We start from the raw sequence: 16,543 nt of genomic DNA, 5'->3' as shown, positions 1-16,543 counted from the left end.
TTGCCTGCATTTAGTCCCAGCTCCTTGGAACCTTTCCTATCCACATTGCAGTTCAAGTGTGGTCATTGTATCAGTTTCCACCACTTCCTCTGGCAGCTTGTTCCACACACACACACACACACACACACACACACACACACACCACCCTCTCTATGAAAAAGTTGCCCCTCCGGTTCCTTTTAAATCTCTTCCCCTCTCACTGTAACCCATGCCCTCTAGAACATGGAACATCACAGTACAGGCCTTTCGGTCCACGATGTTGTGTCATGCTATTATCCTACTAAGATCAATGTACCCTACATTTTACCTAGCCAAGAGTCGCTTAAGTGTCTCTAAAGTATCTGACTCAGCTACCACTGCCGGCAGCACATTCCACACGCCCATCGCTCTCTTGTGTAAAGAACCTACCACTGACATCTCTCCAATCGCCTTAAAATTATGCCCCCTTGTAATAGTCATTTCCACCCTGGCAAAAAGTCTCGACTCTCCACTCTATCTGTGCCTCTCATCATCATGTACGCTTTTACCAAGTCACCTCATCCTTCTTCGCTCCAATGAGAAAAGCCGTAGCTCCCTCAACCTTACCTCATAAGACCTGCCCTCCCGCCCAGGCAGCATCTTGGTAAAACTCCTCTGCACCCGCTCTAAGGCTTTCTCATCTTTCCTGTAATGAGGTGACCAGAACTGAACGTACTATTCTAAGTGTGGTCTAACCAGAGTTTTGTAGAGCTGCAGCATAACCTCACAGCTCTTAAACCCAATGCCCCTCTAGTTTTTGACCCCCCCTACCCTGGGCAAAAGATCTTGGCTATTCACCTAATGCCTGCCATGATTTCATAAACTTCTGTAAGCTCACCCTCGGCCTCTGATGCCCTAGGGAGAAAAGTCCCAGCATTTCCTTGTAACACAAATGCTTCCAGCGCTGGTAACATTCACCCCCCTCCCCCCAGTGTAATAAGATCCTTCCTGTAGCAGGGCAACCAGAGCAGTGCTGCAAATGTGGTGTTGTGGGACATGAGAACTAGGGATCACAGTTTGAAACTAAAGGGAAAGTGGGGTCTCCTATTTAAGACTGCAATGAGGTTAATGAGTTTGGAAGTCTCTGGAATTCTGTCACCCAGAGGTCAGTGGAAGATCGGCCATTTGAGGATGAGGTAGCGGATTGTTTACCGATGAGGATCTCCATAAGCCGTAGGTGCAGAAATAGGCCATTCGGCCCATCTCTGTCAAGCCAAAGGGGGCAGAGAAGTAGAAGTGAGGCCACAATTAGATTAGCCATCACCTATTTAAATGGCAGAGAAGACTTGGAAAGAGGAGGAAGCACATGGGGTAGACCCTCGTGTATTTTTGTCTTAGGCACAATGCTTTTTTTGGGAATTAGATGTATTTGGATTAGTCTAATTGTCATGTACTAAGTATAGGAATACATAAGTAAAGCAAGAAGTGCAGAGAATTGCTATTCACTGGTGCCCGCTTGATTACAAAAACCAAAATTAAAAGATTGAACAGAGCCAAAAGGTAAGGACTCAATTCCTTAGGTAGGTAGCTCAAAGGGTGGGATTTTGCCAAATTTCTCTGGGCTTTGCTTCTCCACTCAATAACAAGTCCCTGGTATTATGATTTGATCTGAGCTTTCAAGAGTATTGAAGGCTATGGACCAGACCAGATCCCTCAAAATATTTTAAGAAGACAGCCTAACTTATTTGAAAGGCAAGTATGAAGTGCAGTGTTCCAGATGCAGTACAACTATTCAAGCCCATTAATGTTAAGTGAAACAATTTATTTAAACACTGTGGTGAAACATAGAAACAAAAGAAAGAGGAATTTAGATTAACAACTCTATTAGCAATAATAGATACAATAGCTGCTACTAATTAACAGTTCCAATGTAATGACATCCACTAAACGCCCCTCGGCAAAAGCAAGAGGAAAATTCAGACACAGATTCTCACATGCAGTTCTCCAATCCAAGAGGAAAAAGGAAATTCAGAGAGAGTAGCAACCAGGAGAAGTTCCCTGAACGCTCACTCTGTGGAGACCCCAATAGCTTCTGATGTTGCCCAGAAATCCTGATCTGAGAGAGCTAGCTGCATGTTTTCAGGCCTGTTTTTCTTAAAAAAAAACCCAGTTGTTTACTCAAGTGGTCTAAACTACCCAGGTCAGCACCTCTGCCTTACAATGTCCCCTTCAAACAAAAACAAGGACGCAATAGCCTCTTAAAAAGACAGCATCATCAAAATGGGAAAGTAAGTTCGAAAAGGACGTGTCAACATCCTGGAATTGGAGCCGGCCCTTGAAACAGAGACTTCGCTTTGTCTTTGGAATTCTTTTGGCAGATGGCAAATCGATGTCAGGTCAAAAGGCTGAATTCCAGTCTCATGGACCACAAATTCCTTACGAATACGGGGAGAAGGGTTGGACAGCGATTGTGTGTGCCCCTTTCAATGTTGTCCCTGACCCAGTGGTGTAAGCACAACAAATAGAGCCATCTGTTTACTGCAGCTCCAGCAAAATTCTTTCCATCAACAATCTACCTGATTTCTGCTTTTACAATTGAATTAGCATGGCGCGCCGCCCCCCCCCCTCCCCAAAACCACTATCCAGACAACCATTCCACAATTTTAAATGAGAAAAGATTCCTCCTCAATTTCAGCCTTTCCTTCCCATTTCTGCAGCTCTTGTCCAAACCAAACCTCTATGCAGTCAGCTCATGGGATTGGCTTTATCTCATTCTTGGTAAGTGAAAGGGGATTTTTTTGGTTTGATTTGTTATTTCCACATGTAAGGAGATACAGTTTTTTTAAAAAAAGTGAAAGGAGAGGACACACTCTTGTCTACAATGAAGAAGCTGAGGTGTGGGGGATCTGAATTCCCAGGAGTGACTATCACCAACAATGTGTCCTGGATTTTCCATCTAGATATGATGGTCAAGAAGGCACGATAATGTCCCCTCTTCTCAGCTCAAGAAATTTGGCAAGTCCACAAGGACCCTCACTCTCTTTTGACAGATGCACCATAGAAAGCACTCTATCTGGGCGCATATTGGCTTAGGACAGCAACAGCTCCGGCCAGGACTGTCAGAAACTGCGGAAAGTTGCGTGCACAGCCCAGACCATCACGGAAGATGACCACGGACTGCATCTAAACTTCTCATCGCTGCAGAAGGGCTGCCAACATCATCAAGGACCCCTCCTACCCCAGCGTCGCTCTCTTCCGACCTCTTCAGTCCTGCAGAAGCTTCACTAACAGGTTCTGATCCTGCTGTTATTGGACTGCAGAATGGACCTCTGATATGGAAGTAACTCCGAGCTTGCTGATGTCGACCTTGCTTTGGTGCAACTCCCCTGCAGCTGTGACATTGTATGCCTCTCTCTGTCTAAGCACCCTGCAATCTGTGAGTTCTTGTTTGCTATGATCTGCGGGCGAAACAAAGCTTGTGTACTTAGGTATGTGTGACTGCGATAAATCAAATCAAATATGGTTTTGTGCGCTATCTGGGTAAATAACCCCTTATATAAGTACATCAGAGTAATAGAACAGAATATAGCTTTGCAGCTATGGGGATGGTGCAGAGGATGATTGACTCTAACAGATGAGTGGTCCATTCGGGAGTCTGATAACAGTGGCTTCTCTCGCTGGTCTTATGGATGAGGTGCCATTGTTTTTGGATGGAGCGGGGGAGATGACCTGAGCACATAGGGATTCCCATATAGAATATGTATTTTTAAAACTGTGTCGTCTCCCTGGTTTGTGTTACTCCCAGTTCCCACCTCACACTGCAAAAGAGCTTCCCATGTTGTCAATGCCCAGAAGGAGATGCCCAAAAAAACCCCCTCAACGTGTTTTGTGGGTCAGAAACGAAGGTCAGGATGAGGCAACTCAGCCCATCTGACCTGCTCTGCCATTCGGTACTATCTGGCACCAATTCTGTCCCTGCTCCCTCGCTGAGTCATAGAGACACACAGCACAGAAACAGACCCTTCGTCTGTGCTGACCAGATATCCTACATTAATCTAGTCCAGTTTGCCAGCCTTTGGCCCATATCCCTCTAAACCCTTCCTATCCATGTCCCCATCCAGTTGCCTTTTAAATGTTGTAACTGTACCAGCCTCCACCACTTCCATTCCATACACGCACCACCCTCTGTGTGGAAAAAGTTTCTCCTCAGGTTCCTTTTAAATCTTGCTCCTCTCACGTTAAACCAATGCCCCTCTAGTTTTAGACTCCCCCCTACCCCTGGGGGAAAAGACCTTGTCTATCCCCCCTACCCATGCCCCTCATGGTTTTATAAACCTCTACAAGGTCACCCCCTCAGCGTCTGACATTCCAGGGAATATAGCCCCAGCCTTTCCCTGTAGCTCAACCCCTCCAACCCCGGCAAACATCCTTGTAAATCTTTCCCAAACTCTTACAAATTTCACAACCTTCCTTTACCAGAATTGAACGCAGTATTCCAAAAGTGGCCCAAACCAATGTCCTGTACAGCTGCAACATGACCCTCCCAACTCCCTATCCTCATCGCACTGACCAATGAAGGCAAGCCTACTGAATACCTTCCTCACCACCCTGTCTACCTGCGACTCCACTTTCAAGGAGCTATGAGCCTGCTCCCCAAGGTCTCTTTGTTCAGCAACACTCCCCAGGACTTGACCATTAAGTGTATAAGTTCTGCCCTGATCTGCCTTTGCAAAATCCAGCACGTCACATGTATCTAAATTAAACTCTTCAGCCCATTGGCCCATCTGATCAAAATCCTGTTGTACTCTGAGATAACTTTCTTCGCTCCATACTGCATCTCCAACTTTGGTGTTATCTGCAAACTCACTAACCGTACCTCCTACGTTCACATCCAAAACATTTATATAAATAACACAAAACAGTAGACCCAGCGCCGATCCTTGTGGCACGCCGCTGGTCACGGGTCTCCAGCCTGAGAACAACCCTCCACCACCACCCCTTGTATCCAAAGGGCTAGTCCTGCCTATTCTCCTCCCCACCTCTGTCTTCAATGGGCCACCCCTAATGCTAAGATGATGCCCCTCTGGTTCCTAGGCTCTCCCACACAAGGGAGTAACAACCTCTCTGCATCTCTCCTGTCAATTTCCCCCTAAAAGTATGTTTGAATAAAATCACCTCTTCAGCTTCTAACCTGCGAGGAAGGAAGGGGCCTGGGCCTGCTTGACCTCAGCTCATCACACAGTGCCAAGGAAATTCCGTCAATTCTCTGAGATAAGAATAAATCTGCCTGTGATGGGGAACTTGGCCTTTATTCTGTGCGCTGACCCTTGCTTTAGTCAGCCTGATTAAGGCAAACAGCCTCCCGAGCTTCCCCCAACATCCTCGGGATTTCGTAAGTCTCGAAAAGATCTTTCTAAACTGGTGGGGGTATCGTCACAATTTCTTTACTCACCATCTAAACCCCTTGAAAAGGAGGAAATCGGTTGACTTCCTCAGCCGAGGACGCTCAGTTTTGAGCCGCAGAAGAAAATGCGCAGTTTTCTTGGAGAGTCCGCAACAGAAGCTGTGCACCTCAAGTTGGGCCTGACTTCTGATGCCCGGGCTTGGGGGGAATGACGCACGTTATTGAGTAAAATGTGCCCAGAAGAGGAGGAGGAGACACCGGATCGGTCGCCGCTCGCTGAGTGCGGGAGGCCCCATCAGGTTGAATAGCCTGCGACAGTGAACGGTGCCCACAGAAGCTGGTGCCAGGGGATGGCATCTGTTGGAGGGGCATGGCATTCCCTTGCTGAGGTGGCAAGGGTTGGGGAGAAGAGAGGAAACAGAAGTTGCCGGAGAAGATCAGCAAATCTGGCAGCATCCTCGAAGAAAAGGACAAAATCAGAGCTGAAGTTTCGGGTCCGGTGAACCGCCCTCAGCACCTGCTGGTCGTGTGCCAATCTGCTGTGATGATGCCACTCTCAGTGTGGAACAGAGTGGGAGTGGAGGATCTGAGAGGCTATTGCTTGGAGAATCCATCTCTGGGCGATGCCAACACTTCTCCCGTTAGTCACTCCCCCCCCAACCAAACAATCCCTTCGCTTCTTCCGTCAAAATATTCCCTGCTGCATCTTCCAGATTCCTGCCAGGAGAAGATACACCTCTTCGTCCATCAGGCCCTGGAAAGAAGAAACAGAAGCCGTCATTCCCGTTGTGGAATGTTGCCCGCAGGAATCTCCAGGAACAGGGATTCTCAGAGCTGGGGCAGGCCGTTCGGCCCTCTGAGGCCGCCCCTCCAGTCAATACTATCAGGGCTGAGACCCGCAGTTCCCACTTTCATTCTCATGGTACGCACCAACGGCCACCATTGCCCTCAGTCACACCATTATCTCCCAGCGTCTAGCAAGACCCGGTCACAAACACATCGAGAGAAGTCTGTATCTAACCCCGTGCTGTCCCTGTCCCTGGGAGTGTTTGATGGGGGGGGGGGGGGCGACAGTGTAGAGGGAGCTTTATTCTGTATCTAACCCCGTGCTGTCCCTGGGAGTGTTTGATGGCGGTGGGGGGGGGGGGCAGCAGTGTTGAGGGAGCATTGCTCAGTATCTAACCCCATGCTGTCCTTGTCCCTGGATGGGGGTAGCAGTGTTGAGGGAGCATTACTCTGTATCTAACCCCTCCCTGCTGTCCCTGTCCCTGGGAGTGTTTGATGCGGGGGGGGGGGGGGACAGTGTAGAGGGAGCTTTATTCTGTATCTAACCTTGTGCTGTCCCTGTCCCTGGGAGTGTTTGATTGGGGGTGGGGGGAGACAGTGTAGAGGGAATGTTCCTCTATATCTAACTCCGTGCTGTCCCTGTCCCTGGGAGTGTTTGATTGGGGGTGGGGGGAGACAGTGTAGAGGGAATGTTCCTCTATATCTAACTCCGTGCTGTCCCTATCCCTGGGAGTGTTTCATGGCGGGGGGGGGGGGGGGAAACAATATAGAGAGAACTTTACCCTGTATCTAACCCCATGTTGCCCCTGTCCTGGGAGCGTTTGATGGCGGCGGGGGGGGGGGGGGGGGGCAGCAGTGTTGAGGGAGCATTGCTCTGTATCTAACCCCATGCTGTCCCTGTCCCTGGGATGGGGGTCGCAGTGTTGAGGGAGCATTACTCTGTATCTAACCCCCCCACCCCCGTGCTGTCCCTGTCCCTGGCAGTGTTTGATGGGGGTGGGGGGTACATTGCAGTGGGAGCTTTACTCTGTATCTAACCCCGTGCTGTCCCTGTCCCTGGGCCTGTTTGCTGACCTGTAAGTTCTTTCCCAATGGTCAGAGTGTAACTGTTCCATCTTGTCGCTGCCTACCTGGGCTGCGTTGAGTAGGTGAGCTCGGTAAGTTGAAATCACTTCTCTGTGATGTCTCTCTGCTTCCTGGTGGAGGGGCCAAAGAGACAGGCGTTCAATAACTGCAGCATTTGGACCCACAAAATTCCCCTCCCACCTTCTCACTCACTGTACTGACAGAACCCAAGATCTGAATCAGAGGTGTGTAGACAAGGGCGGGGGTTAAGGGGGCATTTAGCACGTTTGCCTTCATCGCTCAGACCTTTGAGTGTAGGAGTTGGGATGTCATGTTGAGGTTGTACGTGATGTTGGTGAGGCCTCTTCTGGAGCGCTGTGCCCAGTTCTGGTCGCCCCGTTATAGGAAGGATATTATTCCGCTGGAGGGGGCTCAGAAAAGATTTGCCAGGTTTTCGCTGGGAACGGATGGTTTCAGATGTAAGGAGAAACTGGGACGATTTCCCCCCCCCCCCCCCCCCCACCCCCAGGAGTGTAGGAGGTTGAGGAGTGACCTTACTGAGGTTTAGAAAGTCAGGAGCGGCATAGATAAGGCGAATTTTCCCTAGGGTTGGGAGAGTTCAAGACTAGGGGGGGGGGGCATATTTTTAAGGTGAGAGGAGAGAAATTTAAAAATGACATGAGGGGCCATTTGTGACACAGAGTGTGGTTAGTGAGTGGAATGAACTTCCAGAGAAAGGGGTGGATGTTTTTACAATGTTTAAAAGATATTTGGATAAGTACATGGAATGGAAAGGTTTGGAGGGATGTGGTCCAGGAGCAGGCAGGTGGGACTAGTTTAGTTTGGGATTATGGGTCAGCATGGACTGGTTGGGCCGAAGGGCCTGTTTCTGTGCTGCATGACTCTTTAAGGGGACCCGAAACTGTCCGCAGTGTTCCAGCTGTGGTCTGACAAGCGTTTTGTGTAGTTCTAGCAAAGACTTTAACTTTTATACTCCATTCTCTTTGAGATAAAGACCAACAGTCCATTTTCTTTTGCCCTCTGAACTTGTAATCCACACTAAGACCCCTTATTCCACAGTTTGCCACCGATACAGTCAATGGCATTTTACCAGCAGGGTATTTATACCTGACGCAACAATAGTTAGCTTATCAAGGTCGCCTGGAATTCAGAGGGAGCTAGCCAATTGGATACAAAATTTGCTTGAGTCTCGGAGACAGAGTGATGGTGGTGGAGGGTTGCTTTTTTGGACTGGAGGCCTGTGACCAGTGGTGTGCCACAGGGATCGGTGCTGCGTCCACCGCGTTTCATCATTTATATGAATGATTTGGGCGTGAACATTGGAGGCGAACTTTGTAAGTTTGCATTTGACACCCTAAATAGCTGGTGTAGTGGACAGTCCGACAGGCTGTCTCAGAGTACAACGGGAGCTTGATCAGATGGGTTGAGGAGCGGCAGTTGGAGTTCAATTTGGATAAATGTGAGGTGCTACATTTTGGAAAAGCAAATCAGGGCAGGACTTATACACTTAATGGTCAGATCCTGGGGAGTGTTGCTGAACAAGGAGACCTTGGGGGGCAGGCTCATAGTTCCTTGAAAGTGGAGTCGCAGGTAGACAGGGAGGTGAGGAAGGTTTTCGGTACGCTCGCCTGTATTGGTCAGTGCATTGAGTAGAGGGAGTTGGGAGGGTCATGTTGCGGCTGTACAGGACATTGGTTAGGGCCACTTTTGGAATACTGTGTTCAATTCTGGTCTCCCTGCTACAGGAAGGATGTTGTTAAAATTGAAAGGATTCAGAAAAGATTTGAGAGAGACTGGAGTGCTTAGAGTAATAGGGAGAGGGGGGAATAGGCTGGGGCTATTTTCCCTGGACCTTCGGAGAATGAGGGGCGACCCTATAGAGGTTTATAAAATCATGAGGGGCGTGGATAAGGTGAAAAAGAAAGATATATCCCCAGAGTAGAGGAGTCCAAAACTAGACGGCATAGGTTAAAGGTGAGAGGGGCAAGATTGAAAAGGGACCTGAGGGGCAACTTTTTCACACAGAGGGTGGTGCGTGTACGGACTGAGCTGTCGGAGGAAGTGGGCGGGGGCTGATACAATTACAACATTTAAAAGGCATCTGGATGGGTATATGAACAGGAAGGGGTTCGAGGGATATGGGCCAAATGCTGGCAAATGGGACTGGATGAAGTTAGCATATCTGGTCAGCACGGACAAATTGGATCAAAGCGTCTGGTTCCATGCTGTACATCTCTATGACTCTGACAATGTAGGAACAATACAGGGGTTACAGAACACTGAAAAATTCAAAAGTTAATAGGGCTCTATTATGGTACAGAGCAGTGGACTTCCCCTCTCATATCATGCTACCAGTAGGATGGAGACTGGAATCCATTTGTCTCAAAGATCATACAATCCCTACAGCAGCCATTGAGCTCATGCCAACCCATTGTTATAACCCTGCATTTCCCATGCCCAATCCACCCTAACCCGCACATCCCTGGGCACTACGGGACAATTTAGCACGGCCAATCCACCCTAACCCACACATCCCTGGGCACTACGGGACAATTTAGCACGGCCAATCCACCCTAACCCGCACATCCCTGGGCACTACGGGACAATTTAGCACGGCCAATCCCACCCTAACCCGCACATCCCTGGGCACTACGGGACAATTTAGCACGGCCGATCCACCCTAACCCACACATCCCTGGGCACTACAGGACAATTTAGCACGGCCAATCCCACCCTAACCCACACATCCCTGGGCACTACAGGACAATTTAGCACGCCCAATCCACCCTAACCCGCACATCCCTGGGCACTACGGGACAATTTAGCACGGCCAATCCCACCCTAACCCGCACATCCCTGGGCACTACGGGACAATTTAGCACGGCCAATCCCACCCTAACCCGCACATCCCTGGGCACTACAGGACAATTTAGCACGGCCAATCCACCCTAACCCGCACATCCCTGGGCACTACAGGGCAATTTAGCACGGCCAATTCACCCTAACCCGCACATCTTCGGTCTGTGAATGGAAGCCTGAACACCCAGAGCGACCCCACACAGACACAGGGAGAAAATGTAAACTCCACACAGACAGTTGCCCTCAGAGGATGAATTCGAAGCTGGATCCCTGGCGCCGTGAGCCAGCAGTGCTAACCACTGAGCCACCCCCAAAGATGTTGCGTTCAGGATGATGTTCGACCTCACCCGACAGTCTCCTGTCATTTTAGTCTCTCCCACAAGGGGGAGATCCTCTCCACATATCCAGCGAATTGGGTCCTCCTCGGGATCTCAATAATATCCCCTCTCAATCTGCTAAAGTCCAACAGATTAACTTCAACAGAGGAAGTTCTATTCTATTCTCTGCTCGAAAGGTCGACCCAGGAGAGGGTCAAAACAAACTGCTCCTAACTGTAAGTACAAGTCCGTTTTTATTTTCCAGGCAAAACTGTACCCAATCTCGAGCGGTAATCTGACCCCGAAGTGAAGAAGGGTCTAGGATTGAAACAAGGTGGAGAGCTGGATGAACACAGCAGGCCAAGCAGTATCCTAGGAGCAGGAAACCTGATGTTTCAGGCCTAGACCCTTGGCCCGAAATGTCAGCTTTCCTGCTCCTCTGATGCTGTTTGGCCTGCTGTGTTCATCCAGCTCTCCACCTTGTTATCTCAGATTCTCCAGCTCCTACATGCTTGCATTCCCATTTCATTCACTTGGTAATAATGGCCTCTTTCTGGACCATAACAGCGCATGTGTTTATTGCACATTTTGTGGACTAACCTTCAGTCGCTGTTGTGCGCTTTCGCTTTTCTGTTGAAAGATGTCCTTCTCGTCATTGAGCCTCTGAATCACGCCCAGCATCTCCCGAATCTGCAAACAAACATATACTATTGCTCCCCAGACCGGGACAATTCCTCTCCCACTCCCACTCTGTGCCTCTGCCTTGGTTCAGAAGCTGTATGGAAGAGGGCGATGAGAATAGAATCCCTACACGATGGAAACACCAACCCTCGAACCCTTCCACTAAGACCCATTCCCCTATTGCCCACCTAATCTACACATCCCTGGGCACTACGGGACAATTTAGCACAGCCAAACCACCCTAACCCGCACATCCCTGGGCACTACGGGACAATTTAGCATGGCCAATCCACCCTGACCCGCACATCGCTGGGCACTACGGGGCAATTTAGCATTGCCAATCCACCCTATCCGGCACATCGCTGGGCACTACGGGACAATTTAGCACGGCCAATCCACCCTAACCCGCACGTCCCTGGGTACTACGGGACAATTTAGCACGGCCAATCCACCCTAACCCGCACATCCCTGGGCACTACGGGATAATTTAGCACGGCCAATCCACCCTAACCCGCACGTCCCTGGGTACTACGGGACAATTTAGCACGGCCAATCCACCCTAACCTGCACATCCCTGGGCACTACGGGACAATTTAGCATGGCCAATCCACCCTAAACCGCACATCCCTGGGCACTACGGGACAATTTAGCACGGCCAATCCCACCCTAACCCGCACATCCCTGGGCACTACGGGACAATTTAGCACGGCCAATCCACCCTAACCTGCACATCCCTGGGCACTACGGGACAATTTAGCACAGCCAGTCCACCCTAACCCGCACATCCCTGGGCACTACGGGACAATTTAGCACGGCCAAACCACCCTAACCCGCACATCCCTGGGCACTACGTGACAATTTAGCACGGCCAATCCACCCGAACCCGCACATCCCTGGGCACTACGGGACAATTTATCATGGCCAATCCCACCCTAACCCGCACATCCCTGGGCACTACGGGGCAATTTAGCACGGCCAATCCACCCTAACCCGCACATCCCTGGGCACTACGGGGCAATTTAGCACGGCCAATCCACCCTAACCCGCACATCCCTGGGCACTACGGGACAATTTAGCACGGCCAATCCACCCTAACCCGCACATCCCTGTGCACTACGGGACAATTTAGCACGGCCAATCCCACCCTAACCCGCACATCCCTGGGCACTGCGGGAGGAAACCCACACAGACACAGGGAGAATGTACAAACTCCACATGGATGGCCTCCCGGGAGTGGGATCGAACCCGGGTCCCTGGTGGTGGGAGGCAGTGGTGAACCACTGTGCCGTAATGGATTGTATTAATTCAACACATTGCTGCTCTTCGAAGTGAGATGGTACCAATGGCATTTCACTTCACACCAACTCAACCCCCTCCCCGCCCCGACTTGCACCCAGCTCGTCACAACCTTCAAATGACTTCAGGTAATGTTTCTGTCACCCCCTCCAGGCCCCAAAAACCCTCCCTATCTTGGTCACCCCCTCCAGCCCCTACACCCCCTCCCTATCTCTGTAACCCCCTCCATCCCCCTTACTCCATCCCAATCTCTGTCACCCCCTCCAGCCCCTAACACCCCCTCCCATCTCTGTCACCCCCCAGCCCCCTACACCCCCCCCGATCTTTGTCACCTCCTCCATCCCCTGCACATCTCCCTATTTCTGTCACCTCCTCCATCCCCTACGCCCCCTCCCTATCTCTGTAACCCCCTCCAGCCCCTACACCCCATCCCTATCTCTCTCACCCCCTCCATCCCCCGACAGCCCCTCCCGATCTCTTTCACCCCCTCCAGCCCCCTACACCCCCTCCCTATCTCTGCCACACCCTCCAGCCCCCTTACTCCCTCCCTATCTCTGTCACCCCCTCCAGCCCCCTTACTCCATCCCAATCTCTGTCACCCCCTCCAGCCCCTAACACCCCCTCCCATCTCTGTCACCCCCTACAGCCCCCTACACCCCCTCCCTATCTCTGTAACCCCCTCCAGCCCCTACACCTCCTCCCTATCTCTGTCACCAGCTCCATCCCCCTACACCCCCTCCCTATCTCTGTCACCCCCTCCAGCCCCCTTACCCCCTCCCTATCTCTGTCACCCCCTCCATCCCCCGACACCCCCTCCCTATCTCTGTCACCCCCCAGCTCCCTACACCCCCTCCCGATCTCTGTCACCTCCTCCATCCCCAACAGCGCCTCCCTATCTCTCTCACCTCCTCCATCCCCACACCCCCTCCCTATTTCTGCCACCTCCTCCATCCCGTACGCCCCCTCCCTATCTCTGTAACCCCCTCCAGCCCCTACACCTCCTCCCTATCTCTGTCACCCCCTCCATCCCCCGACACCCCCTCCCTATCTCTGTCACCCCCTCCAGCCCCTAACACCCCCTCCCTATCTCTGTCACCCCCTCCAGCCCCTAACACCCCCTCCCATCTCTGTCACCCCCTACAGCCCCCTACACCCCCTCCCTATCTCTGTCACCCCCTCCAGGCCCCTTACCCCCTCCCTATATCTGTCACCCCCTCCAGCCCCTTACACCCCCTCCCTATATCTGTCACCCCCTCCAGCCCCTTACACCCCCTCCCTATCTCTGTCACCCCCTCCAGCCCCCTTACCCTCTCCCTATATCTGTCACCCCCTCCAGCCCCTTACACCCCCTCCCTATCTCCGTAACCCCCTCCAGCCCCTACACCTCCTCCCTATCTCTGTAACCCCCTCCATCCCCCTTACCCCCTCCCTATCTCTGTCACCTCCTCCAGCCCCTTACACCCCCTCACTATCTCTGTCACCCCCTCTAGCCCCCCACACCCCCTCCCTATCTCTGTCACCCTCTCCAGCCCCCTACACCCCCTTCCAATCTTAGCAACCTTCTACGACCCTCCGAGACTTCAGCATCCCTCAAATCCCGGCCTCCCTCATTCCCATCGCTCCACCAACAGTGACCGCGATTTCTGTTCCCTGAGTATGGCGGTGGTGGGCGCGGAGGAGTCGGGGGGTGGGGTGGGGTGGGTCAGTTGTTTATCTCTTCCGTTAAGAAAAACCCCCACAGCTCCCCATTCCATATAAATGACTCCCAAACCCCACCATCTGTCTTGAGAAGGACTTCTCACACTGAAGGCTGCTGCTGCAATGCAGTTGTTGTTGGATGCAAACTGAGCGAAACCATTTTGTCCCTGAAGCTGCTGTCGGTTCGCCAGGGCTGGGGGAGTGTGGTGGGTGGACGGGGTGAAAAAAAATGCGAAAAACATCGCTTGGAATATATCGTCGGAGTCCTGGAGCGAAAGGGGAGGAAGTGAACGGAGAGGTCGCTGTGTCTCCATCTTTGCTGAGTGACAACATACTCTTTTAATTAAGGTTTATGAATTTATATAGCGACCCCTCCCGGGGGCCTGACTGTAAACAAATCTATTTTCAGTTCCTAAATCAAATCGGAAACGCATAAAACTGAAAAAATCTCAAAAGAGGAAACCATCAACTGTTTATGAAACAGATGTTTGCCAGGAATGAGCTGTCCTCGTGTTATGAGCTGTTTGTTCATACTCTGATGCGGAATAGCTTTGGGATACAGATGTCCTTCTGCAGGGGGTCCCTGGGAGTGGACGGGGGCACAGACTCACTGGGTCAACATTGATTGCTCCCTGCGCTAACAATCCCACAACAGGAGAGTCAGAAGCAGGAATGTTCAACTGCTTCAGATAACCTCAATTAGTCTCCCTCAGCACTGACCCTCTGACAGTGCCCGCTCCCTCAGCACTGACCCTCTGACAGTGCCCGCTCCCTCAGCACTGACCCCCCGGCAGTGCCCGCTCCCTCAGCGCTGACCCTCCGACAGTGCCCGCTCCCTCAGCGCTGACCCTCTGACAGTGCCCGCTCCCTCAGCACTGACCCTCCGACAGTGCACGGTCCCTCAGCACTGACCCTCTGATAGTGCCCGCTCCCTCAGCGCTGACCCTCTGATAGTGCCCGCTCCCTCAGCACTGACCCTCTGACAGTGCCCGCTCTCAGCCCTGACCCTCCGACAGTGCCTGCTCCCTCAGCACTGACCCTCTGGCAGTGCCTGCTCCCTCAGCACTGACCCTCTGGCAGTGCCCGCTCCCTCAGCACTGACCCTCTGGCAGTGCCCGCTCCCTCAGCACTGACCCTCTGGCAGTGCCCGCTCCCTCAGCGCTGACCCTCTGACAGTGCCCGCTCCCTCAGCGCTGACCCTCCGACAGCGCCCGCTCCCTCAGCGCTGACCCTCTGACAGTGCCCTCTCCCTCAGCACTGACCCTCTGACAGCGCCCGCTCCCTCGGTGCTGACCCCGAAAATGCTCTTTACCATTTCCTCTTGGCTGGCGCGGGTCCGGCAATGTTCCTCCGCCTCTGCCCGGAGCTTCTCCTCCGAACGGCGGCACTGCTCCTCGAGATCCTTCAGACATTCCCTGGCCTCTGACAGCCTCTCCTCGCCCCTGCGCTGTTCGGCCACCCGCTCTGCCCTCAGCTCCAGCACCTCCCGCTGACAGGCCTCCAGGGAGGCTGATGCCATCTGGAAGCCCTCGCGGAGTCTCTCCACCTCCTCCCGCTCCTCCGCTCCTTGGAGGAGAGACATGGGCACCCCAGGAGAACCCATTCTCCCTTCGCCCGCCTCTCTCGGCTCGCCGAGCGGCCAGCGGGCAGCGGCCGAATCCCTCTCCGGCTCCTCTTCCTCGCTGGATGAGTCTGTCAGCACGCTGGCATCGTCGGAGTCTCGGGGACTCGCCCCTGTCAGCTCTTCACCTCTTAGGGGCTCTCCGCCTGGCGCAGTTCCTCCGACTGTGCTCTCTCTGGGACCCTCTTCCCTGATTCCCGAGGGCTCTGTCTTCGGCCAGAGGTCCCCGCCCGGCACCCTGCCCTCCAGCCTCTCCTGGAGCGTCCTCGCCAGGCCCGCCAGCTCTGCGTTGGCGCCCGTCAGCTCGAGCACCTGGATCTCCAGCTCCTCGATCTGGAGGCTCTGCGAGCACTTGCGGAGGCGGTACTGCGACATGAGCGCCCGCACGTTGTCCAGGTGGCCCTCCAGCTCCACAAACCGCCTCTCCGCCTCGTCCTTCTCCTCCGCCAGCCTCCCCAGCTCCTCCCGCAGCTTGGCCACCTCCCAGCCGTCTGGAATCTCCTGCCCGACCCTGGTCTGCCTGCTCCAGGGCTCCGGAGATGACGCCTCCGCCCTGGCCATTTCCCGCCAGGCACTGCCGCCTTCGCCCTCTGCCTCATTGCCATTACCAGCGCTTGGCCCCTTGGGCACCTCCTGCTGGACACTCGTGGAGTCGCTCCCCGAAAGTTCGGCCAATACCTGACCGAGAGAGAGAGAGAGAGAGAGAGAGAGAGAGAGAGGAATCCAATCAGATGAGACGAAAGGCTCCCCGACCCCTCTCCCGAAATTCTGCGCCAGTTTACTGCCCCCCAGCTTCAATTCCCCATTCTCCACCCCAAGCCTCCACTATGCCCACTG

General features: G+C 52.8%; 1 protein-coding gene across 1 annotated transcript in view; it reads right to left on the bottom strand.

Annotated features, from left to right (window-relative positions):
* Positions 1-1,801: 1,801 nt before the first annotated feature.
* LOC125449719 (ankyrin repeat domain-containing protein 24-like) overlaps positions 1,802-16,543 on the bottom strand; it is a 35,092-nt gene continuing 20,350 nt past the window's right edge. Inside the window, exons 10-13 of the mRNA XM_059642943.1 lie at positions 15,398-16,384; positions 11,011-11,100; positions 7,279-7,344; positions 1,802-6,116 (exon numbers count right to left, since the gene is read on the bottom strand). Coding sequence (XP_059498926.1) covers positions 6,048-6,116; positions 7,279-7,344; positions 11,011-11,100; positions 15,398-16,384 — 1,212 coding nt within the window. The 3' untranslated portion in view covers positions 1,802-6,047. The remainder of the gene's footprint in view (positions 6,117-7,278; positions 7,345-11,010; positions 11,101-15,397; positions 16,385-16,543) is intronic.

Source organism: Stegostoma tigrinum, chromosome 47 (genome assembly GCF_030684315.1).
Source record: "Stegostoma tigrinum isolate sSteTig4 chromosome 47, sSteTig4.hap1, whole genome shotgun sequence".
Taxonomy (NCBI): Eukaryota; Metazoa; Chordata; class Chondrichthyes; order Orectolobiformes; family Stegostomatidae; genus Stegostoma; species Stegostoma tigrinum.
The sequence above is the reverse complement of the archived record's forward strand: the minus strand, read 5'-3'. Positions and strand labels throughout refer to the sequence as shown.